The sequence below is a fragment of the Martes martes genome, assembly GCF_963455335.1.
Source record: "Martes martes genome assembly, chromosome: 1".
NCBI classification, from domain to species: Eukaryota; Metazoa; Chordata; class Mammalia; order Carnivora; family Mustelidae; genus Martes; species Martes martes.
The window spans coordinates 216,869,931-216,892,293 of record NC_137888.1 but is presented as its reverse complement, the minus strand read 5'-3'; the positions used below and the strand labels follow the sequence as shown (position 1 = coordinate 216,892,293).

The 22,363-nt window shown below is 67.4% G+C and overlaps 2 protein-coding genes across 6 annotated transcripts; one reads left to right on the top strand and one right to left on the bottom strand.

The window, feature by feature from the left end:
• The first annotated feature begins 1,042 nt into the window (after window positions 1-1,042).
• On the top strand, window positions 1,043-14,050 carry ARHGAP45 (Rho GTPase activating protein 45). Of its 3 annotated transcripts, none has more exons than XM_080797828.1 (23): window positions 1,043-1,225; window positions 2,126-2,453; window positions 4,609-4,752; window positions 4,981-5,065; window positions 5,149-5,221; window positions 5,383-5,449; window positions 5,553-5,690; window positions 5,761-5,825; window positions 6,007-6,117; window positions 6,201-6,281; window positions 7,610-7,792; window positions 7,951-8,088; window positions 8,179-8,369; window positions 8,470-8,591; window positions 8,671-8,754; window positions 8,927-9,031; window positions 9,137-9,309; window positions 9,576-9,764; window positions 9,853-9,990; window positions 10,086-10,312; window positions 10,438-10,633; window positions 11,297-11,402; window positions 11,712-14,050. In XM_080797828.1, the coding sequence occupies exons 1-23, from the start codon at window positions 1,136-1,138 to the stop codon at window positions 12,038-12,040; spliced, it is 3,363 nt and encodes a 1,120-aa protein (XP_080653954.1). In that variant the 5' UTR covers window positions 1,043-1,135; the 3' UTR covers window positions 12,041-14,050. The 3 variants fall into 3 exon arrangements, with proteins under 3 accessions (XP_080653954.1, XP_080653953.1, XP_080653952.1); XM_080797827.1 differs by having other exon boundaries at window positions 10,438-10,648; XM_080797826.1 differs by having other exon boundaries at window positions 10,438-10,654.
• Window positions 14,051-15,875: 1,825 nt separating this feature from the next.
• POLR2E (RNA polymerase II, I and III subunit E) lies at window positions 15,876-21,185 on the bottom strand. 3 transcript variants are annotated; one of them, XR_013966493.1, is made up of 8 exons: window positions 20,955-21,068; window positions 19,778-19,952; window positions 17,934-18,049; window positions 17,256-17,336; window positions 16,796-16,854; window positions 16,602-16,680; window positions 16,354-16,475; window positions 15,876-16,183 (listed from the first exon to the last, which is right to left on the bottom strand). XR_013966493.1 is itself a non-coding variant. In XM_080797858.1 (8 exons), exons 1-7 carry the CDS (start codon window positions 21,009-21,011, stop codon window positions 16,410-16,412), a joined length of 633 nt encoding a protein of 210 aa, XP_080653984.1. In that variant the 5' UTR covers window positions 21,012-21,068; the 3' UTR covers window positions 15,876-16,183; window positions 16,395-16,409. The 3 variants fall into 3 exon arrangements, 2 of the variants coding, with proteins under 2 accessions (XP_080653984.1, XP_080653983.1); XM_080797858.1 differs by having other exon boundaries at window positions 16,395-16,475; XM_080797857.1 differs by having other exon boundaries at window positions 15,876-16,475; window positions 20,955-21,185.
• Between the last annotated feature and the right edge of the window lie 1,178 nt (window positions 21,186-22,363).

The window sequence follows — 22,363 nt, the reverse complement described above, 5'->3', positions numbered from 1 at the left end:
GGCTTGGAGGAGCCCAGCGCGGGCGGCCCAGCCTCCAGCCTCCCAACCCCGGCCAGAAGACCGCCCGCCAGCCCTCACCCCCAAAGCCAGGCCCCAGAGCAATGAGTGGTGGGCAAAGGGCCCTCAAGGGACTTCTCGGCTGCATCTGTGGGTGGCCCCGGGCCTGGAGAACCAGCTGCGGCCCCCCGGGCTGTGGTCTGCGGACCCTGTGCCCTGGAGAGCTGCCCCTCCCAGCAGAGGTCAGTGGGGGGCTGTGTTAGGGAGGGTAAGCGTTGGGGTTTGGGGATGGGGGTGGGACTTCAGAGGTGAGGAGAAGAACGGGGGAGAGGAGGCGGTTGTGGGGGGAGGGGAGCCGCGGGCGGGGGGGGGGGTCCCTGAGCCCCCTGGGGCTGGTTCTTGTTGCTGAGAGGCGGCCACAGGCACGAGTCCCACCGTGCTGTGTCAGTGCTGCTGCCCGGCACGCCCGGGGTCCAGTCCCTGGACTGGGGGGTCAGGGCTGGGGGGCGGCGGTCTGCTGTCCCCTGTGCCACCAGCTTGCCAGAGGTGGGGGACGGAGGGGGCTGGAGAGCAGGTGTCCATGCTATGCCCAAGGCCCGAGGGAGCGGCTCTGGCTTGTCTGTTTCATGGCGAGCTTCCTGATGTCTGCACACCTGTTCGGGTCCCTACATGTCATCGCGCACTTGGTGGCATCTGGGCGTGTCTGACAGAGGGTCTGCACCCCTGCAGTCTGCCGCCGTGTGCCCCCCCCTCCCGCCCATGCGCCTGGGAGCCAGGACCAGCACCTGCGCAGAGCTCCTGAGAGCCGAAGCTGGGGGTGGGACCCTGGTGGTTCCCCACCCAGATGGGACCCCACCTTCAAGCCCGCTGTGTGGAGGGGCAGACTGAGGCCTGGGAGGGTGGGGGGCAGGTCTGCGTCACCAGTCGCCGGCACAGCCTCCCTCCGGAGGCCTTTTCCTGTGGGGGGGAGGGCCCGCCAATGAGGGCCGGGCCTGTCACGTGGGCCTGACAGCTGGGGAGGGGGTGGCCGGCGACAATGTGGGCCTGAGGCAGCCACTGCTGAGAGCCACAGCCTCGAGACCCCCAGCCTGCCCGACCCCAGCCTGCCCGTCTCGGGCCGCCAGCCCCGGGCCCCACCATGTTCTCCAGGAAGAAGCGGGAGCTCATGAAAACCCCGTCCATCTCAAAAAAGAACCGGGCGGGAAGCCCCAGCCCGCAGCCCTTGGGGGTGAGTGAGCCTCTCCGTGGACTGCAGGTCGGGCGGGACCTTAGAGAAGCACCCAGGCGGCAGGGGCCCAGGGCCCAGCGGCTCCATGCTGGGCCGGCGGCGGGGGGCTCCCACCAGCTACAGCCCCTACCGGGCTGAACAGCTCGGGCCACGCAGGACAGGCTGGGGCCCTGGCGTTCGGCTCACGGTAGGAGCCCTTTGGGCTGCCCACCACATCCCTCCGCCTGGATCAGGGCTGCCTGTGGGGCCGAGGGAGGAGGTGGGATGGGGCTGCGGAGGGGGCGGCCCTGGGTCTGGGCCCACAGGGCGGTGGTCGGGGAGTCTGGGGGCAGCAGTGCGTTCTGAGGTGAGAGCCAGAGCGTGGCCATGGGGCCAAGGTTTCTAGGGCAGCTGGGCACGAAACGGGCGCCTTGGGTGGAGGGCCTGGGGGGCATCTCTGGGGTCTGGCGGGCTACGAGGTTAGGGGCTATCTACAAAGCGTGGGGGCGGCTGTGGAACTTGGGGGTCCGCAGGACTCTTAGGCATACAGGAATCGACAAAGGTGTCTTCAGCAGGGACTCAGGGTGTCTGCGGCAGCCTGGAGGGGGCTACGGAGGCTGAGGACCCCCTCTGGACCGCCCTACTCCACCAGGAAGTGGGGTGCCCCTCCCCCGCCCTCACAGGCCCCACCCCTGGCTGTGGTTTGGGCAGAGACCGTTGTTTGTGAAAGCTGGGGGAAGAGGATGTTGGGTAACAGGTGTGGGCGGGGCAGGGCACCAAATCTCGGCCCTCCGACCTCTGGCCTTTGATCCCCCATGGGGTCAGGCCAGAGACCCTCCAGAATCCCCACTTCATTTCTGGGGAAACTGAGGCAGTGCCTGGGCTGGAACCCCTGGTCACCGGCTTGCCCCCCCCTCCCAGGAGCTGCCCAGGAAAGACGGGGCTGACACAGCGTCCCTCGGACCCAGCCTGGAGCCGCCAAGTGCAGCCTCGAGTGCCAAGGCCACGGGCACCCTCAAACGACCCACCAGCCTGAGCCGCCATGCCAGCGCCGCTGGCTTCCCGCTGTCCGGCGCCAGCTCCTGGACGCTGGGGAGGGGCCACCGCAGCCCACTGGCTGCAGCCAGCCCCGCCGAGCCTCCTGTCGAGGGTCCCTGCCCTGACACTGGCGAGATCTCTCACCTGCTGGCCGACGTGGGCCGCTTTGCCAAGGCCCTTGAGAAGCTCAAGGAGTGTGTCATGAGCGACGGTGAGCAGCCACAGGGACACGGAGGCCTGGGCGGAAGGCGGAGCTGGACACGGATACCTCGAAGCCTGTGGGCTCCAGGCGGGGTGGAGGGAGGGAAAGAGGCCGTCTCGGAAGGCTTTGCATTACCGTCAGGGCCCTGAGGGATGTGTAGGAGTCCGGAGGCCACAGGCGGAGAAAGGCTTGGAGGCAGAGGGAACACCCCCTGGACAGGCTCGGAAACGCAAAATGGAGACGCATTTGGGGGAACAAGCCTTGGGGCGTCGCTGGTGTAGGAAGCGCGTGACGCCGGAGGCCTTGAGAACAGCGGGGAGGGACCCCAACTCTTCCCCCGAGGGCCGCGGGTAGCCATAGGGAACGTTAGACCAGAGGTGGGCTGGGTTGGAGCGACGGGGCCCGGCGGCAGAGGGCTCCTGGGGGACAAGGGGCAGGACTGGCATGGGAGCCGCAGGCGCGAGCTGCTGTTGGGGACGGCGGTCCTTCTCTCCTCCATGTGGCGCTGACAGCCCAGCTTCCTGCCGGGCTATTTTCGTCTACTTCCTGTTTGCCCCTGGCACCGCGGGCTGCCCCGCTCCTCCCAGAAACCGCACCGCCGGGACCGTGCCCGGCGCTGACCGGCTCCTGCTCCCCCCAGGCCCCGCTCTGTGGATCCGCAAACTGAGCCCCTCCGTGGGGCCCTGACCCCTGGCTCTCCCGGCCGAGGAGGGGCCGGAGCTGGGGTTCGACTTCAGCCTCCCTGTGGCCTCTCCAGAGGCCTGGCCCCTGCCCGGCGGGAGGTGGGAGCCCCCAGGGTTATCTGGCGGGGCCAGAGCAGCTTCCTCGGGAAACGCTCTAATCTCAGCTCCTTTCCGATCCCTGCGCTTCCTTGGAGGCCAGGACCGGGCGGGGCTGAGCCCGAGGGCGCGCGGGAGGCTGGGGCAGGGCCGCGGGGGGCCCCCTCCACCCGCTTTGGGCCACCTGGAGGAGAGGCTGTGGGCTGAGTCCCGCGCTTCCTCCCCTGGGCTCAGTTGTCTCATCTGTGCGATGGGGCCCCCGTGGGGCCGTCGTGGGGCCTGTGGGGTGGCTGGCTGTGGCAGAGGGTGTCGGCACACTGTGACGGCGCCAGAACGGGGAGCCCCCAGGTCAGGGACAGTGCAGGGCCCACCCACCCGGCTGGGAGCGCAGGGGCTGTGGGGGCAGGGGAGGGGCATGGCCCCGCCTTCCCTGGATCCTGCAGGAGCCCGAGGGGCTGGGGTGGAGGCCCCCCCCCGGGGGGACCTTCAGTGGGGGTCGTGGGTGCTGAGAAAGGACAGCACCGTCCGTCAGGCACGGAGTGGGAGGGGATGCGGGTGTCAGGGCTGCCCTCCCAGCTGGCCGCCAGGCCTCCTGGGTCCCTGTCTGCGGTCCACGCACTCCTGTGGTTTTGCTCCTACCAAGCGGGCCGTGTTTTGTGCATGGGGCTTTGCCTGCACACACCGCTTTTTTCTCATTAAGACTGTCTACGGGGCAGGGAGGGGGCGGGCCGGCTCCCTCGCTGGGGTGTGCAACTCTAGATCCCCGTGTTGTGAGTGACTGTTCGGGGAGGCTGTTTAAGGTCGCATTCCAAGACACAGATCCGACCTTGACGCTGTTGGACTCTAGCACCTTCTGTGGCTCCCCACTGCCCTCAACACAAAGCCAAGCAGGGCCTTCCTGTCAGGGGTTCTCACGCCTTCGAAGCCGGCGTGCATGGAAAAGCGTCATCATTCTTGAGAAATGACTTCCCTTTTCTGTGCCTCAGTTTCCCCATCTGCAAAATGAGGGAGGAGTAGATAATGGCTGGAGGGCTGGACAGAGCCTTGAGCGGCCCTGAGAGGCTGTGGCAGGAAAGTGGCCTGGGGGACTGCATGGAGGAGGTGGGCACCAGGGCTGCAACTTGAAGGTCAAGCAGGAGCTTCCTCTCTGGAAGGACACGAAGAGTGTCCTGAGCACAAGGGACTGCCTAAACCACGGTCTGGCCCTCGCAGACCTGGCCAGCAGCCCAGAGAGGCCTGGAGTGGGCTTTGGGCAGCCGCCCGGGTCCCCACCTCTGCTTCAGTCTCCCCTCTGGGGTCAGGAGCTCTGAGGTGGCGGCAAGCAGGCTTTCCCGGGGGGGGGGGGCCAGGCGCTCCCCCCTGCTCACACCTGCTCTGCCCCACAGACCTCCTCGAGGCCCGCCGGCCCCTGGCCCACGAGTACCTGGGCGACGCCCTTCGTGTGATGCGCCAGATCATTTCCAGGTACCCGCTGCTGAACACCGTGGAGTCGCTCACTGCTGCCGGCACCCTCATTGCTAAGATCAGAGGTCAGCCGGCCCTGGGCAGGGCAGGGAGGGCTCTGGGGGCACCTGGGAGGGCTTCCTGGAGGAAGGGACATTTGAAGTGTGTTTTGAAGGGTGCATGGCAATTTGACAGGCACGGTTGCTCTCGTGCTGCCCCTGGGCTAAGGGCTCCCTTCAGTTAGTCGCAGGCAGGCAGGGCTGGGTGCGTCCCGGCCTGGGCCAACCCCCCTCATCCTTGTCTCTGCCCACCAGCCTTCCATTATGAGAGCAACCAGGAGTGCGACAAGCAGGAGTTTGAGAAGGCCCTGGAGACCATCGCTCTCTCCTTCAGTAACACGTGAGCGCCACAGGGCCTGTGGAGCGGGACTGGGGGCGTGGGGCCCGCTGGTCTCTGGGTGCTGACCCTGCCCTGCCCTGCAGCGTGTCTGAGTTCCTCATGGGGGAAGTGGACAGCAGCACTCTCCTGTCAGTGCCCCCTGGGGACCCCATCCAGGTGAGCAGGGGCGACCTGGATGCTGCATGGGGTGGGGCGGGGGGGGGGCACTCCTGTGTCCTCCGTCCAGGGTCAGTGGGGGGCAGTGGCTGTCTCCTGCGGGGGGGGGGGTGGGACAGAGCCCCGCCCGGGGCCGACGCTCCCGTGTCTCTCCTGCGCAGACCATGGAGAACCTGTACGGCCCGGGCAGCGAGGGCGCCGCCCCCAGCGCCGACGACTGCGAAGCCGGTGAGCATCCTCCGAGCCGCGGACGGGCAGGCGCCCGCGTGTCCGGCCGAGGGCGGGCGGGAGGGCTGGGGGCGCCGGGCTGCGCTGAGCGGGTGCCCCGCAGGCTGCCTGGCCCCGGAGGAGGTGGACATGCTGCTGCAGCGCTGCGAGGGGGGCGTGGACGCCGCGCTGCACTACGCCAAGAACATGGCCAAGTACATGAAGGACCTCATTGGCTACGTGGAGAAGCGGACTGCGCTGGGTAGGCGCGGCGGGCGGGCTCCGGTGGGGGCCGGCCCCGCGGCCCCGCGCTCACTCCGCTCCCCCCGCAGAGATGGACTTCGCCAAAGGCGTGCAGAAGATCGTGCACAACTGCAGGCAGAGCTTCATGCAGCAGGTGGGGTCCCCGGGCCCGCGGAGGGGTGTCTCCGCCCCGCCCCGGGGCGGCCAGAGGGGCGGGGTCTCCCGGCGGCACCGCGGGTGCAGACAGCCGGCGCGGACCGGGCAGCGGAGGCCGGGGAGGCGGGGCGGGGGGGCTGCGTAGCCGCGCCCCCGTGACCTCCGCCCTCCCCTGCCAGCCCCACATGCCGCTCCTGTCCATCTACTCCCTGGCCCTGGAGCAGGACCTGGAGTTCGGCCACAGCGTGGTGCAGGCGGTGGCCACGCTGCAGAGCCAGACCCTCACGCAGGTGCACGGGCGGGCGGGGGGGGGGGGCGGGGCGGGGGGGGGGCTGCGCCAGGGCCTCTGCCCGCTCACAGCCTGTCCCCCCAGCCCTTGAACCTGAGGCGGCTGGAGCACGAGAAGCGCAGGAAGGAGATCAAGGAGTCGTGGCACCGCGCCCAGAGGAAGCTGGTACGCCAGCGGGGCGGGAGGGCCCCGGCGCTGTGGCCTCCTGGCCCCGCTGGGGGGCCGACCCTGACCCTCAGATGCAGGGCCGCCACCCCCGACTATGCGGGCAGGAGTGGGAAGACGGGCGAGTCCGGGGCGGGCGGCGCGGGCAGGGGACCGGGGCGCTTGCGGGTCTAGGGCAAGTCTCTTCCCCGCGGTTCTGTGGGAGCCTTTCCCGAAGCTCCGGGTATCTTCACTTGCTTCCGAGCTGAGCTGACAGGGCCCGCGGCTCCCACGCCCAGCTCCTTCCGGCGCTGCCAGCAAACGTGCCTCCCCTTCTGGGCCCTACGCAGGGGTTCACTCTCGGGCTCCAGGCCTTTTTCGACCCCCACTCCCCGCCCCACCAGCTGCGTCCTCGTCCCTGTCACCTGTCACGGCTGTAGAGACCGCTTGGCTCGTTTCACTAGGTCCCACTGGCGGGCCCTCCGCGCACTGTGGGGCTGTTGGCGTCCCAGGATGTAGCGCCCAGGCCGCCGGGGCCCCTCTGCGGGCGTGCGGCCGGGCCTTCGTCTCCGGCGGGCGCCCAGAGCAGGCGTCTGGGGGAGGGTGTGCGCAGGCGAGCCTGTCTTCCTCCCAGCCCTCTCTTCCTGTCCTTTGCTCACTTTGGACAAAGGCCCGTTTCTTCTTGATTTGCCGGAGCTCTTGCCATATTAGAGGACTCAGCCCTCGCTGGTGTGAGCTACAGACCACCCCCCACACACCGGGTTTACTGCTCTGACTTGGGATTCTACCTTCGGCCTGTTTCTCCGGGCAGAAACCCAGGAGTGTCAGCAGTTGTGTTTTCTCACTGGTTCCTGGGTTCTGTGTCGCGCGTGTGAGATCGTCTTCAGGACTTTGCACGGGTGCTGCTGGCGTTTGCGTGGCCGGGTCTGATGGTGTAGGCTGCGCAGTGTGGCCCCCAGAAGGCCCGCTGGGTTTGTGACCAAGCGCTCTTCCTCCCAGCCCTGAGGGTGCCCGGCTTCCTGCGGGGCCGGCCTCGCTGTTCTCCTGTGCACGAGGGGAAGTGAGAGACGGAAGCGCGTCTGCCACTCTGGCGGGGGCGGGCGGGGGCCTCAGGGGTCGCGGAGCTCGCGTCCCCGCTTTGGGGGCTGAAAGGGTCCTCCCAGGGACCCGTTGCAGGCGTCTCCTCCGGTTCTCCTGCCGTCTGCTCTGGGGCAGGGCCTCGGTCCGTGCGGCCGCGCCGCGGGCTGTGGGCGCGTGCAGGGGGCTCGGGGGGTGGTCGGGGAGAGGAGCCGGGGGCCCGGCCCGGCTGGAGGATGGCTCTGGACGGCGTCTCGCCCCCACGCCCGCAGCAAGAGGCGGAGTCGAACCTGCGCAAAGCCAAGCAGGGCTACACGCAGCGCTGCGAGGACCACGGCAAGGCCCACTTCCTGGCGGTCAAGGCCGAGGAGGAGCAGGCCGTCACCGGGCCCGGGGCCGCCGCCTCCAAGACCCTGGACAAGCGGCGGCGCCTGGAGGAGGAGGCTAAGAACAAGGTGAGCGCCGAAGGGCAGGGGCAGCGGGGGGGCGCGCAGCTCCCGACAGGGGCAGGGGGGACCCCGCAGGAACGCCGACCCGCCCTTCTCTGCTGCCGGGGCGTCCAAGGTCTGAACCCTGCTGAGGGCTGTGCGTGCTCCCCCCGGCCCCCATCCAGGCCGAGGAAGCCATGGCCACCTACCGGACGTGTGTGGCCGATGCCAAGACGCAGAAGCAGGAGCTGGAGGACACCAAGGTGACGGTGCTGCGGCAAATCCAGGAGGTCATCCGGCAGAGCGACCAGACCATCAAGTCGGTGCGCACCGTGTCCCCGCGCTCCAGCCGGCGTCGGGGGGGTCAGAGACGCAGCCAGTGGGGCTCACGCGCGGCACCCCGTCGCCCGCAGGCCACCATCTCCTACTACCAGATGCTGCACATGCAGACGGCCTCGCTGCCCGTGCACTTCCAGATGCTGTGCGAGAGCAGCAAGCTGTACGACCCGGGGCAGCAGTACGCCTCCTACGTGGGCCAGCTGCAGCGGGACGAGGAGCCTGACGTGCGCTATGACTTCGAGCCCCACGTCTCCGCCAACGCCTGGTACAGCCGCCTGCACGTGCCTGGGGCCGCGGGGCTCCCCCCACACTGAGATGGGGCTGGGCGCGCTGACGCTCCCGGGATCCCTGTCCTGTCCCTCCAGGTCCCCAGTCATGCGCACCCGTAAGGGGAGCCTTGTCAGTGATGCCGCGGGGGCGGAGGCCACCGGCAGCCCCGAGGAGGAAGGAGGACCCAGCAATGGCACACCTGCCAAGGAACACAGGGGTGAGGGCCCGGTGGGGGGTGTGGGGTGGGCGTGGCCTCCCCAGGGCCCCTCAGTCCCTGCTGGACACCCCTCCTGCAGGTGGGCGTGGACACCAGGTGCACAAGTCGTGGCCCACCACCGTGTCAGACTCAGATGGCAGCCTGGACCCCAGCCCTGGCTCAGGTGAGGGGGCCTGGCTACCTGGAGGCTGGGGGCGGAGAGCTGTGGCTGGCCTGGGCCTGGGGCGGGGGACTCATCGTGCAGGCAGGGCCGTGAGCCAGCTCTGGGGAGGGTCCGGCTGACCCGTGCCTGGCCCCTGTGGGCTTGGGCTGCCTGACGCCCGTTTCCTGCTCAGGGGACTTTAAGAAGTTGGAGCGGATGTCATCCAGCGGCACCATGTCGTCCAGCGAGGAGCTGGTGGACCAGGAGGGCAGCGCAGGGCCGTCAGCCTTTGAGCAGGGTGAGGGGCCCCCGCGTGGGCGTCGTGGGGCGGGGCCTTGGACTCCACGGCTGGGCCTGGCCCCGACCAGCCTTGCTGAGGCTGACCACCTGCCCCGCTCCCCAGCTGACCTCAACGGCATGGCCCCCGAGCTGCCAGTGGCCATGCCCAGTGGGCCTTTCCGCAACGTGGGGCTGTCCAAGGCCGCCCGCACGCACCGTCTGCGAAAGCTGCGCACGCCGGCCAAGTGCAGGGAGTGTAACAGCTACGTCTACTTCCAGGGGGCTGAGTGCGAGGAGGTGAGGGGCGGCACGGCCGGGCGTGCGTGCTCAGCTGGGAGCAAAGGGAGGCTTGCGGAGACCCAGATGGCCCTGGCGGGGGGAAGAGTAGCTGGCGGAGGTCAGCGCCAGGGCCAGGGCCTGGCGGTGGGAGCAGGCTGGCCCGTCGGAGGAGCCAGGCCGGGGTGGCAGAGGTGCGGTGCCCAACCAAGTGGGGAGACAGGGTCGGGAGGGCTTTACAGCAGAGGCAGCATGGGCTGGGTCGCTCACGGGGCGCCCCTGCGCAGTGCTGCCTGGCCTGCCACAAGAAGTGCCTGGACACGCTGGCCATCCAGTGCGGCCACAAGAAACTCCAGGGCCGCCTGCAGCTCTTCGGCCAGGACTTCTCGCAGGCGGCCCGCGGCGCGCCCGACGGCATCCCCTTCATCGTCAAGAAGTGCGTCTGCGAGATCGAGCAGCGAGCGCTGCACACCAAGGTGACGGCCGGGGGCGGCCGTGGGGGCTCCGTCCGGGCAGGGGGGGGTGGGGGGCGGGCGGGGCCCGAGCTGACGGCCGCCCCCACAGGGCATCTACCGTCTCAACGGGGTGAAGACGCGTGTGGAGAAGCTGTGCCAGGCGTTTGAGGCCGGCCAGGAGCTGGTGGAGCTGTCACAGGCCTCACCCCACGACATCAGCAACGTCCTCAAGCTCTACCTGCGGCAGGTGGGCCGGGGCAGGGCCGCCACGCGCACCCAGCCAGGCGGGCGTGGGGCCGCTGGGCCCGGGTGTGGACCCCACCGATCCGTTTCCCCCCGCAGCTGCCCGAACCTATCCTCTCCTTTCGCCTCTACCACGAGCTCGTGGGGCTGGCCAAGGACAATCTGAAGGCGGAGGCGGAGGCCAAGGTGGCGTCCCGGGGCCGGGCAGACCCTGCGGAGACCGAGGCCGCGGCCGTAGCCATGGCGGGCCGGCTGCGGGAGCTCGTGCAGGAGCTGCCCCCCGAGAACCGGGCGGCGCTGACGTACTTGCTGCGGCACCTGCGCAGGTGAGGGCCGGGGTCCGGGTCGGAGGGCCCGGGGGAGCCCCAGCGGGCACTCACACCTGCTTCTGCGTCCGCGGGGGAGCCCCAGCGGGCACTCACACCTGCTTCTGCGTCCGCGGGGCCCCCAGGATCGTGGCAGTAGAGCAGGACAACAAGATGACTCCGGGGAACCTGGGCATCGTGTTCGGACCCACACTGCTGCGGCCAAGGCCCACCGAGGCCACTGTGTCCCTGTCTTCCCTGGTCGACTACCCGCACCAGGCCCGCATCGTGGAGACCCTCATCACCCACTACGGCCTGATCTTTGAGGAGGACCCCGAGGAGGTGCCCGGGGGCCAGGTGAAGGTGGGGGCGGGCCCCAGGGCTGCCCCCTCGGAGCAGGGGGGCTGGGACGGAGAGCCTTGGTTTCAGCAGGCTCGTCAGGAGGGGCCCCAGAGGCATCTTTAAGCAAAGAACCGATGGAGGGGGAGCTCCACTGGGGAAAGCTCTACCACCAGTGCAAAGGCCCTGTGGCTGCGCCTCCCCCACCTGGCTCAGGAGCCCGGCCGGTCCGTCCATCTCTCTCCGCACCGCCTCTGGCACATCCTCATGCTCAGGCTCATGAGCCGCCCCGCTGGGCCCACCTGCCACGTCACCTGGCTGTGCCACCAGCTCTCTTCCACAGGCTCTGCGTGGTTTCCCAGCTTCTCACTCTCGTGCGCTAGTCCCCGTGGAGGGTCCGCCATCCCTCTCCCGGGACTGTGGGGGCACAGGGGCAGCAGAACACGCTGGTTTCCTCCACGTGGGACCTCACCCTGCTGCCCCAGCGGGGCCAGAGCAGCCCGCGCGTGCACGGGACGCGGTGACGTCACGCACACCGCAGGGAGCACTGAGGAGCTGCAGGCTCTCCTGGTTCTTGGTTCATGAGCGCGAGCGCGAGAGCGAGAGCAGAGCTGGGGCCTGGCGGGCATCCCGGGCCCTCCCTGAGCCCCGTTCCGCCACCTGCAGGACGGCTCCGACGCGGCACGGGCCCAGGCGGGGGTGCAGGCACCCTACCCAGAGGGGAGCACGGGGGCCACCGTCCCCCTGCAGGAGGCGGCGGATGGCGGCCCAGGTGAGTAGTGGCGACAGCCGGGCGATGAGGCGTCACGGGGCCACGTTGGGTGCCCGGAGGCCGCACGCCTGTGGGTTTGCCTCCCATGAAGAGCTCGCCTGTCTGACGTGTTCCTGAGGTGTGGCACAGACACCTGTGGGGTACCCTGCTCACGGCAACAGCCCTGTGCCCAGTGACTACCCTCTGGCGGCAGGTGGGAGGTCCCAGGCGGGGAGCCGGGCCCAGTGAGGGTGACAGCACATCAGGCGCTGGTCCCCAGGGCCTTCCCGGTCACGACGTGTCCATCTGTCCTGTCTCCACACCTCCCAGAATCCCAGGCGGCCTCCAACGACTCTGATTCCGAGGTAGAGGAGGCCTCAGAGCTGCTGTCCCCAGTGGACAGGGGACACCGCCTCAGCTTCCAGAAGCAGGGCAGCGAGGCCAGCGCGGAGGCGGCCCAGGGCAGCCGCAGCGGCAGTGAGGAGCAGCTGGGCGCCGGGGCCGGGCACGGCGACGGGGAGGGCCTGGCCCAGCAGCTTGCCGAGTTCAACACCAACCAGTGCAACAACGTGGCCGAGGTCCCGCTGCCCGCCGCGGGGCTCCGCAGTGGGCGGCTCGAGGCAGGCATGGGCCCGGGGCGGCAGCCGGAGTGTGTGTAGCTGGGGCGCCGGGCCGGCCGGGCTGGTGGCTGAGGAGGTCTCTGGGGACGTCTAGTCACCGTGAGGCCTCACACTCCAAGCCCAATACACTGAGGCCGCTGCTGGCTGCCTTTTCCAGAAGCTCCCAGGAGCACAGGGAGAGGCAGAGGCCTGCCCTGTGTTCGCCTGCGTGCCAGGGGCCGTGTGGAGAAGCCACGTACACCCCTGCTGAGTGGCCCTGCCCTCGGAGCCAGCCACCCTGTGGGCCACCGGGCCGCCACGGAAGGCCGCGCCGGAAGCCAGATGGCAGGTGCAGGAGGCAGTGTCGGGCCCCACGGGGTGTAGGCATGTGGTGAGGTCCGTCCCGGGTCACGATGTAGGTTTTTCAAATGCACGTTTTGCTTAAAATAAAGTTTTAAATCTGAGCCCACCTTCTCTGGCGGCGGCGGGAGGGGGACGCGGAGGCCCGAGCCGTCTCTCTGGCCCCCCGCTGGAGAGAACTCTCAGGAAGAGAAGTCCCCCGGCAAACAGCCCAGCTGGGTGCCTTCGAGGCCGGCGGCGCACACACAGGCATCCGATACGCACTCCTGAGAAACTTCCGGCCCAGGGCTGCTCGGAGGAACCTTCCAGACGGCAGAACCGGTCCATTCGGGCTGTCGGGGTCGCGGCCACCAGCCGGGTGTGGCTACGAAGCCCTGAAGCGTGGCCGATGCCCAAGCACCTCAGTGTGAACCTCATTTACGCTGCCCAGTCTCAGAGCTGTGGCCGCCTTGCAGGGCAGCCCAGCGGACCGCCGGCTGGCAGCCAGCAAGGACCCTCCCCAATTCCTCTCACAGACCCCTCACCGCGGCTGGACTGACCGTGGAGGATCAAGGGCGGCTCAACAGCAGGAAGACCCGACCTTTCGTGTGCTGCGAACACCCGGATGGAATTCACACCCAATTCACACCCACCGGGACGTAAGCAGCTGGGGAGAGGGGCCGGCCCGAACCCTGCAGCCCACCCCCGGCTCAGACCAACAGCCTCAGTGGCAGACAGAGCGCTCTGCGCCGGCTAGCCTGGCCCTCCCTCGCCACAGCGGAGAAAGAGCCGGGAAGGGAGGCCGCGGGGCCAGCACGCAGCGGCCCCACGCTGGCCAACGGCACACGGCCACGGCCACGCTTCCGTGCCGCCCGCGGCCACTGCCGCCCAGAGCACAACAGGGACAACCCGACCCAGACCTGCAAACACCTGTTCCCGTCCTTTCGCCGAAAAAACTCGGCCGATCCAAGATACATTTTACACTTGATCTTAGCCAAAAGGCCGAGAAGGGATCCATCCGATACACGTCTTAAAACGGTCACGAGAACGAACATGCCGCTCTCCGAGCGACCAGCGCTCAGGCGGACGGCGGCGCTCCACGGACACCCGTCCGTCAAGGCGTGCGCGTCGTGAGAAGCGCCCCGGAGCCCGGCCAGGCCGGTCAACCGAGGGCCCTGAGTGCTGTTTGCGCAGCGCCTGCTGATAAATTCCTTCCGGGCCAGCTTCGGGCCAGGCTTGGCCCAGGCTCACAGAATGTCACAGGGGCCTGGGGCCATGTGAATGGGCCCCCCTTGCCGCCACCCCCAACCCTGTACCCTAGGAGGGGGCGCCTAGGCAAGTGTCAGAGCAACTGCCCAGCTCCCGCCGATGCTGGGGCCGCGGGACGGGATGTGCTCAGCAGCAGAGGCGGGCTCCGGTCCCTACGCAGCAAAGGGACGCGTTCCCAAAGGAAAGCCCGGTGCTGCCGGAGGCAACGGAGGAGGCCCCGCACCAAACTGCCGGCCGCAAACCCTGCTGACCTGTCGCGGTCCTTCTCGTGCCCACGGATCCGCACCCGCCGCACAGACGACGCAAACCCACCAGACACGGTATTCCACGTTCGAGAGCAGCCAAGTCACCACGTGCGCGAGACTCCTCATGGCCCGACTTCTGCAGTCAGTGCGTCCTCACACAGGGGCCAGACACAGCTTTACACGTTTATTTACAAACAAAACACAATTAAAACCCCGTGACACGAAAAAACTCCAATAACCAAATTTATTTTACTGTGGTTAAGACATACGAGACATTCACCGTCTCTGCACACACAGCTCCGCGGCGGGAAGCACTCACACCCCCGCCCTCTGTCTCCAGAACATTCCATCTCCCCACACGGAGACTCTGTCCTCACGAAGGACAGGACGGACTTCCCACTCCTGCCCCAGCCCCGGCTCCCACGGTCTCCTCTCTGTCTGTGCGGACGGGACTCCTCTGCAGACCTCCTGGGAGTGGGGACCTGCGGGACGGGTCCTTCTGGGTCTGGCTGCTCTCGCTGAGCCCCGTGTCCTCGGGGTCCCTCCGTGTCGTGGCAGGAGTCAGGGTCCCCCCCCTTCCTGAGGCTGGACCGTGTTCTCGCCTGGGGACAGGCTGCCTCTGGGGCCCTCCTGGGAGTGGGGTCCTGTAGGTTCCATCCTTCTGGGTATGGCTTATTCTGGTCAAGCTGACTCTGGACCACAGGGCACGTATATCTGGGGGGCTGGGAACAAGCTCTTCTAACACGTGGATGGATCTGGGGGAGACCCTGAAACAGCCCCGTGCCTGTGCACACGCACAGGAGGCCCCACTACCATTCTAGAAAGTATCGAGACCCTGGTCTGTCCAGGGGAAAGCACATCCCTGTGTCACAAAGGCCCGAGTCAACCCCAGAACTTAAGGCCACACGTAAACTCACTAAGCTTACAAACAGAAGTTTAAGGAATCGAAATCACAGCCACACCTCTGCCAAGCCGTGTATGTGGGAAGAGACACGTGCGCGTACCCGTGGCCTGTGCCGGGAACGACAGGGACACGCAGCCCAACCACACGACACGCGCGGGTCGAGCAGACCTTCCCACACAGATGACACGTACGCGGCCTCTCAGCACCAGAGAACTCACGGGGTCAGTCATCAGGGAGAAGGGAATCGCGTGTGCGGGGCGCCGGCAGCAAGCACAGGCAAGGCCGTGCGACCGTGACTTGGGGCCACCACGGCACCGAACAGCCCAGCGATTTCTGCACTGGGTAACCTGCTTCCGCACAAGCCAGCAAGGCCACAGCTAGACACACACCCAGAAAAAAGGAACACGCACGCCCACACAGAACTTGTACGCCAACGCTCATGGCAGGAGGGTAAGTGGGTAACAGAATGTCTGCATTCGCAGCGGGACAGACGACACGTGTCCCCCACGCATGGCAACGTCCCTGGCCCCGAGCAGGAGCGAGGCGCTCCCACCTGCGGCCCCGGGGACAGACCCCGAGCCCAGACACTCATGGAGGGAGCCAGACACAGAAGGGCACGCGGGGTGAGTCCACGTGTGTGACACACCCAGACTAGGCTCCTCCACGCACAGAAAGGTGCTTGTGGGGGGTGGGGGACGGGGGACGGGGGATGGGGGACGGGGACTGGCAGCTGATGGGGACGGGGCTGCTTCGGGGCGACAAATTCTAAAACCGATGGTACCTGAAAGCCACCAAGGGGCATCCTGCAACACGTCCGCTGCGACACGTGAACCAGAGCTCGATAAAGCTGGCAGTAACCCAAGAACGGCCAACCCTCCAGCCGGACCAGGAAGGCCTCCCGCGTCGAGTCGCTAGCGCGGACACCAGTTACCTGACCACACGCTTCCACGCGAGAACACACCGGAACGACGCGGAGAGCAAGTCCCCCCGCTGCCCGCCCCCACTGCAGACTCTGGACAGGGACGCGCCTGGACGCAGCCCCCATGGGGGGAGGGGCAGCAGGCCCCGAGGCACACGGGGACGAGCCCAGGGTCCAGGGCTTCGAGCAAGGCCGCTCCTAGCAAACCTGTCACTCCGCCACTCTGCCCTGCTCCTCCAGACGGGCCGATTTATTTACTCAAATACTTTCCACTCTTACAAACACCCAGCATCGAAGAGCAGTGGACTCCCCGCCACCCCCCGGACAGACAGCCAGGGCCACCCTGACACTTGAGCCAGGACGGCTGCGGGTCACTGGCTGCCGTGGGCCTCCCTGTGGCGTCCTGTCCCCTCTGGAGGCTCGCTCACGCGGAGTCCAGGGTGGGACTCGGCACCCAGGCAGGGTCACCCCAGGGTCCGGAGAAGCAGCGGTGAGGTTCCTCGTGGCGGGGGCGGGCACAGTCCCATCTGTCTCCAGGCCGCAGGGCGGGAGACGGGCAGACGACCACGTGTTAGGCCTGCTGTGCGAGGCGAGCCCGGCCGGGCAAGAAGTGGGGCTGCCTCCACGCCCCTCCCCCACACACAGGGAGGTGACAGAGACGACTGTGGGGTAAGGGGAAAGGAAAGACGGGGCTCACTCCTGGACAGGCAGGCCCCGCGGCCACACGGTGCGTCTCACCGGCTCTCGGGGTGGCTACTGCACCAGCCGGTAGGTGATGTACCTGCCGGCGGTCTCGCTGGGCCGGATCACCTTCACCACCTGTGCACATGGAAGGCGGGAAGGTGGGGCTGCGGGGGGCCGCACAGGGGACCCCGGGCTGGCGGGGAGCCGGTGTGGCTGGATGCGCTGGCTCCGTCTAGAGGGGCCGAGCGTAGCACTGCTCACCTGCCCTCGCTTTATCCCGAAGTAGCGGGCCACCGGGTCTCCGGCCTGGATCCTGGGCAGCTGGTTCTCCCGGAGTTTACTGAGAAGCTCCGGTCAGGGAAAAAGCCGGGCTCCGCTGCCTGGGGTGGGGTGGGGGTGGGGGTGGGCGTGCGGGCGGGAGGGGAGAAGGGCCCAGATAGGGGCCGAAAGGATACTACCGGGCCAGGAGCTCTGTCACCTCCTCCTTGGTCATGACGACATGCTCTGGGACCAACTGCCGAGAGAAACAGTCTCCGTGTGGCTGAGACCCCACTGTGCCTCTGCACAAGACAGGGCAGCAACGCGGGCCACGGGCTGTTTCCTCGCCGCGAACATCCACCCGGGGCGCTCGGGGACGTCCCGGAGGTCCCGGCTGCTATCCCCCCAGCTCCCGACTCCACACGCGGATGGGGGACTAGAGCCTGCGGCTCAGGCAGACGCGCCGGGGGCACCATCTGGGGACCCTTGGGGCAGCAGATTCCAGCCCCCCAGCTTCCTGACTCCTGGCCGGTTCCCAGGTGTGCTTCCCGCCTAGGGCCGCACCCAGAGACCCTGCTCTACTCGCTCCGGCAGACCTTCGCCGGGACGCAGCCCCATCACCCTCCCGTGCTCTGGCGGCCCCGCCTCGGCCCCTACCTCATGCTCCGTGATGTTGATGAGCAGCTCCTGCTGCAGAAACTGCTCCAGGACGTACTTTGGGGCCATGTCCACCAGAGACTGCGAGACACGCGGAGCCTCACACGTAGCCGAGGAAGAGACGACACCACCCCATTTCTTCCCCAGAGGCTGACGGCGGGCAGGCGGCCAGAGGGGCTTTACTTGCACACCTCCGAAAAGCGCCCCACATCGCGAATCGGGAAATCCCACCCGGCAGCGGGGTTTCTCCAGGAGGAAGAGCCCACCCACCCCGACATGTTTCCTGGGCCTCAGCCTGGCTTCACAGTGACATCCAACAAAATGCTCCCACGGCCGTCCCTGCGCTGATAGGACTGCAGGGACTCCGCACAGGGACGAGACTGCCCGCCGGCCCGCCATCCCACACCAGCACCCACTCAGACCTGTCCAGCCCCCACGCAGGGACGCGGGCCCCTACACGGGCGGCCTCCCCACTCCAGCTTCTCTCCTCAGCGGGCACTGGCCGGGACAATGCGGGGGCTGCTCTGGGAGGCCCGCATGGGACAGCTGCTCGTTCTCAGAGCCCAAGCTCCCGAGGCCCCATGAGGACACGGGGCCGCCTGTCCGCAGGGCCCTGGGAGGGGGACGTGAGGCGCACGGGCTCGGCCCTGGGGGAGGCGGGACCAGGCGCACACCCACCTGCTTGGCGGATGGGGTCATGCCCTGCTGCACCACGATGAGGGCCCGCGTGATGTTCTCCTCCTGCATCCGCTGGCAGTACACCTTGATGGTTTTGATTCCCACCTTAGGCTCCTCTGGGGACAGAACACGCGGCAGCCTGCACTGCAAGGACACCTCTTCCCGGGGGGGCCTGCGTCCTGGCTCTGCCTCGCCAAGGCGTCCCAGTGCAGCTCAGGAACAGGCTCCTCCCCCTGGGGGCCTCAGTGTCCCCACGAGCCCAACGGGAACTGGGGTGCTGGTTTGCCTCCACATCTCCTGGGGAGCTAAAAGGTACCCCGCATGTCCCCACCTAAAGGACTAGGGACTCTCTGGGACTGGGAACCAGAAATCCACTTGGTCCAGTGCCGCAGTGGTTCCAAGGTCTGCGAAACCCCCACATAAAGCAGTTCGCCCGGTCGAGGCAGCACGGTGGCTGTGTGTTCAGAGGGGACGTGTAGTCAGCTGACCTGCGGGATGACAGTCCCATCCCTGCGTGACCAGACCCACTGGTCCCTCTGAGCCGAGCAGGTCAGCTACTGGCTGCCACGTGCGTGAGGCTCCCAGCCAGGCCTTCCCGTGTAGCCCATTGCCTTGGACCCTCACTCACCTGACGGGAAGCGTCGGGGGCTGAGTTGTGCCCCCCCAAATCCCACTGTACTTGGGAACAAAGCCTTTAAAGAGACGGTTTTATGTGAACGAGGTCATTAGAGTAGGGCTTAACTGAACAAGACCAGCGGCCTTCTAAGATGATGTGAGGACACAGGGATGCAGAGGGACGACCCCACGAGGACACAGAGACGAAGTCCTATGTGCCAGGGAGAAAGCACTCAGGAGGACCCAGCCCTGTGGACACCCTGGCCTTGGACGTCCCGCCTCCAGCGGGGACGGCGATGAGTGCGACATCAAAGCCGCCGATCCAAGGAGCTCTGTTATGACAGTGCAGGTGGACTAGCACAGCAGGGAACCCAGTCCCGGCCTGGGGCCCATCTGAACACGACGTCCACCCCGTCCAACTCCAGGGAGGGCCCTGCCACCAGGCCGATTGTGAGGAGGCTGAGACAGCTCCACGGGGAGGCACGTGATTAGGCACCAAGGCTTCCAGGAAATACGCCTCACACATGAGGGTCCCTTTTGTAAAAGCACCAGCTGGGTCCACCCTGCAAACGTTTTCTACCCCCTTGATGCCAGGTGGGGGCCAGGCCCCCAGGGTGCTCCCTACACAACACGGCCTCCCAGCCTCTGCGGGCTTTAGAGTCGGGCTGCCTCGCCGCAGCAGGGGCCACGACAGAGGAGCACAGGGGTCCTGGGACAGCCCATGGTGGGCTCTTCGTTCGACCTGGGGCTTAGAGGGGCTCCTGGAAGGGGAGGCTTCTGAACTCGGTCTCCAAGGACGACAGAGGGACACTGAGCAGACAGACCAAGCAGAAAAGGGTGCGGTGAGGGCAGAACCCTGCAGCAGCACGGGAAGGAGCTGCGGGGAACGGGAAGCACAGAGAGTGGCAGGCGGGCTGTCGGGTGGGGTCAGAGGATACAGGTGAGTTTGGGGGCCCACGGGAGAGGCCTGCGATAATCCTGCTGGACAGAGAAAACCATCAAGAAAGAAACGGCAGGGAACTGACAAAGTGCTCAAACAAGTCAGAACTCAATGGTGTCGTCCACAGCGGGGAGGGGGAGCTTCCTTCCGACTGGCACAGAAAAGGGTCAGTGTAGACACGAGGTCACCCGGCAGGTAGCTGCCACGAACTGGCCCTTGAGAAGAAGGCTCTACTAGAGCTGTGACCCCGAGAAGACGCACAGCCACCCAGGACCAGCAAGGGCCTCACCTGGGAAGAACACGAACATCTGGTCAGTGGGGTCGTCGTTGTGGGCCACCAGCACCGTGAGGTCTGTGCGCCGTGGCCGGCCCTCACTCGGCTTGTCCCCAAACTGGGCCTTGAACTCTTCCAGGGTCTGGTCCAGCTCATCCTGGGTCACCAGGTAGCCACGGTCATGGCACAGCTGCACAAAGAACTAGCCAATGAGCTCAGGGAGGAGGAGGGGCAGCGGAAGAGCACGGGTAGAAGGAGGCCGCTGCAGGAATGACACGGGTTTTGGGGCCCTGGTGTGACAGGTGCAGGCAGAGATCAAAGAGGAAAGGAGAAGTGGGGACAAAGACCAAGACGCACCCCAAGAGAGCTCCTGCACAGAGCCAACCGCCATGCACGTTCCGTCATCTCATACTGAACCTCGGGGACAGGCTGGGACCGAGAAGCAGGGTCAGAGCTGGGGGGGGGGGTGCTGGGGCACACAGAGGCAGCGGGGTCGGAGGGGCACTGCGGGGCAGGCCAGGATGGACTCTGGCTGGGAACCCGGACACAGGCCGGGCAGTGCTCAGAAGTCAGGGCTGTGGGCGGGCTGACCCAAGAGGACCCAGACGGAGAAACGCGGGGCCAAACCGGCCGGTCTGCCCCGCGCCCACCCCCCTTCCCCCAGGAGACCCCTGGCCTGATTCTGGGCGCAGGGCCCCCAGGGCGCGCTCAGCCGCAGGCACAGCTGTCCCGGCGCCCCTTCCAGAGCCGCGGCGCAGAGCGGAAAGGAGCCGCGGCGGGCGGCGGCCCGGGCTTCGCCCCGCAGGGCTTCGGAGCCCCCTCCCACGGGCGGCCGGACCGCGTGGCGCGCGGCGGGTGTCCTGCTTAGCGCGAGTCCCTCGGAGCGGGCGGCCCAGGCCGAGAAGCAGCCCTCCCCCGACGGCAGGTCGGGCCGGCTGACCCGCAGGGCGCCTCCCACGGCCCCGGCCCCGAGGCTCCGCGTCAGGCACGCGCAGGAGCGCCAAAGCCCCCCCGGGAGCACCGCCGAGCGGAAGAACGGGTCGGCCGCCCCCAATCTCCCGCCCGCCCGAGCCCCTCCCCGGGGCCGGTCGCAGGCCCGCGGGGCCCCCCACCCCGACCCCTCCGCTCCGGCCGCCCCGCCGAGCCGCCGCGTGCCCGGCCCGCCCTCAGCGCGTTAGCCACGCGGGCGCACCTGCATGATGGTCTTGCGGATCTTCCACAGCCGGTACGTCTCCTCCTCGTCGTCCATGGCGGCCGCCGCTCTCAGTCAACGCCCCTGCGCCTGCGCCCACGGCAGGACCCGCACGGACTGCGCCTGCGCCGAGCCCCGCCCCGCCCCACGCCGGGCTGTCGACGGCGAACGCCTGACTCCAGAGACCTTCGGGAACGGCAGCCCTGAGGGCAGCCCGGGCCTTCCGCGAGCGCCGAGCGAACGGAAGGGCCCAATCGCGCCTCCGCAGTTCTCGCGGGGCCTGGGCCGCGGGGCCTCTCGGGAGTTGTGGTTTCCGCTCAGCGCCCGTCTAGGGGCGGAATTTAGACTCGGGAGAGGCGGAGGCGAGGCGAGGCGAGGTGCGGGCGGGGAAACTGAGGCCCGGGCGGGATGCCCACCTCCCTCCCAGAGACGGCCGGGCGACCTCGCAGGCCCTCCATAAATCTGCATCTAACTGCTGTGGGCCACGTCCAACTTAATGCCCCTGAGCCTCAGTTTCCCCTTCTGTATAGTGGAAACAAAGTGTCCCCGTTTCAGAGGGTTGGCTCAGAATCTAAAGGGACGGAGCCTGGCACAGCCCTCGGGCTCAGGAAGTGCTCCCACCTCCGTCTCCTCCCCGTCCTATCCCCTGAAACCCAGCAGACCTCTGCCTGCATATCCCACAGCCCCAACGCTGATGGCCAAATGCGCATCCGCCTTTCTCCCCGCTCAGCGCTCGCCCCACCGGAGGCCGTCAGGAACCTCTCATTCAGCGATGCATTCCCAGAGACGGTGAACTGAACAGACCAAGCCCGCCTTGCATTTCAGGGAGACCCAACAGAAACGTGAGCACAACAATAACGTCAGAACATGACAGTACAACGGAAGACGGGAGTTAAGCCAGATGGGAGATTCCCAGTCTCCAGCCAGGAAGGCAGGGAGGGCAAGCAGCAGGAGAGATTCCAGCAAAAGGCCAAAGGAGAGGGAGGAGGCTGTGCGAATGTCTGAAGAAAGGTGTATCGGCCAGAGGGTAGTGTGTGCAAAGGCCCTGACGCTGCACTTTGCCTGGTGTGTTGGCAGTGAGGAGGCCCAGTGGGGGGAGGGGGAAGAAAGGAGGTTAGAGGGTGTAGTGGGGCAAACCCTGGGAGGCCTTGTTGGTAGGGTTGAAAAGCTTGGGTTTTCTTTTTCAGCCACTGTCAACATTTCACCAGAGAGACCGGGGAGGGGAAAGGGGAGGGCCACTTGGCCACAGATGGGGGCTCCAACTGGGGTAGGGGTGAGCAGTGGGCAGCTTCCTGGTGTTCAGAAGGTGGACCACACGGGATCTGCAGATGGACAGGATGTGGAGAAGAGACAGATGGAGAGGGAGGAGGATCAGAGCTGCTGGGATCAGGACAGACAGACCAAGGAGA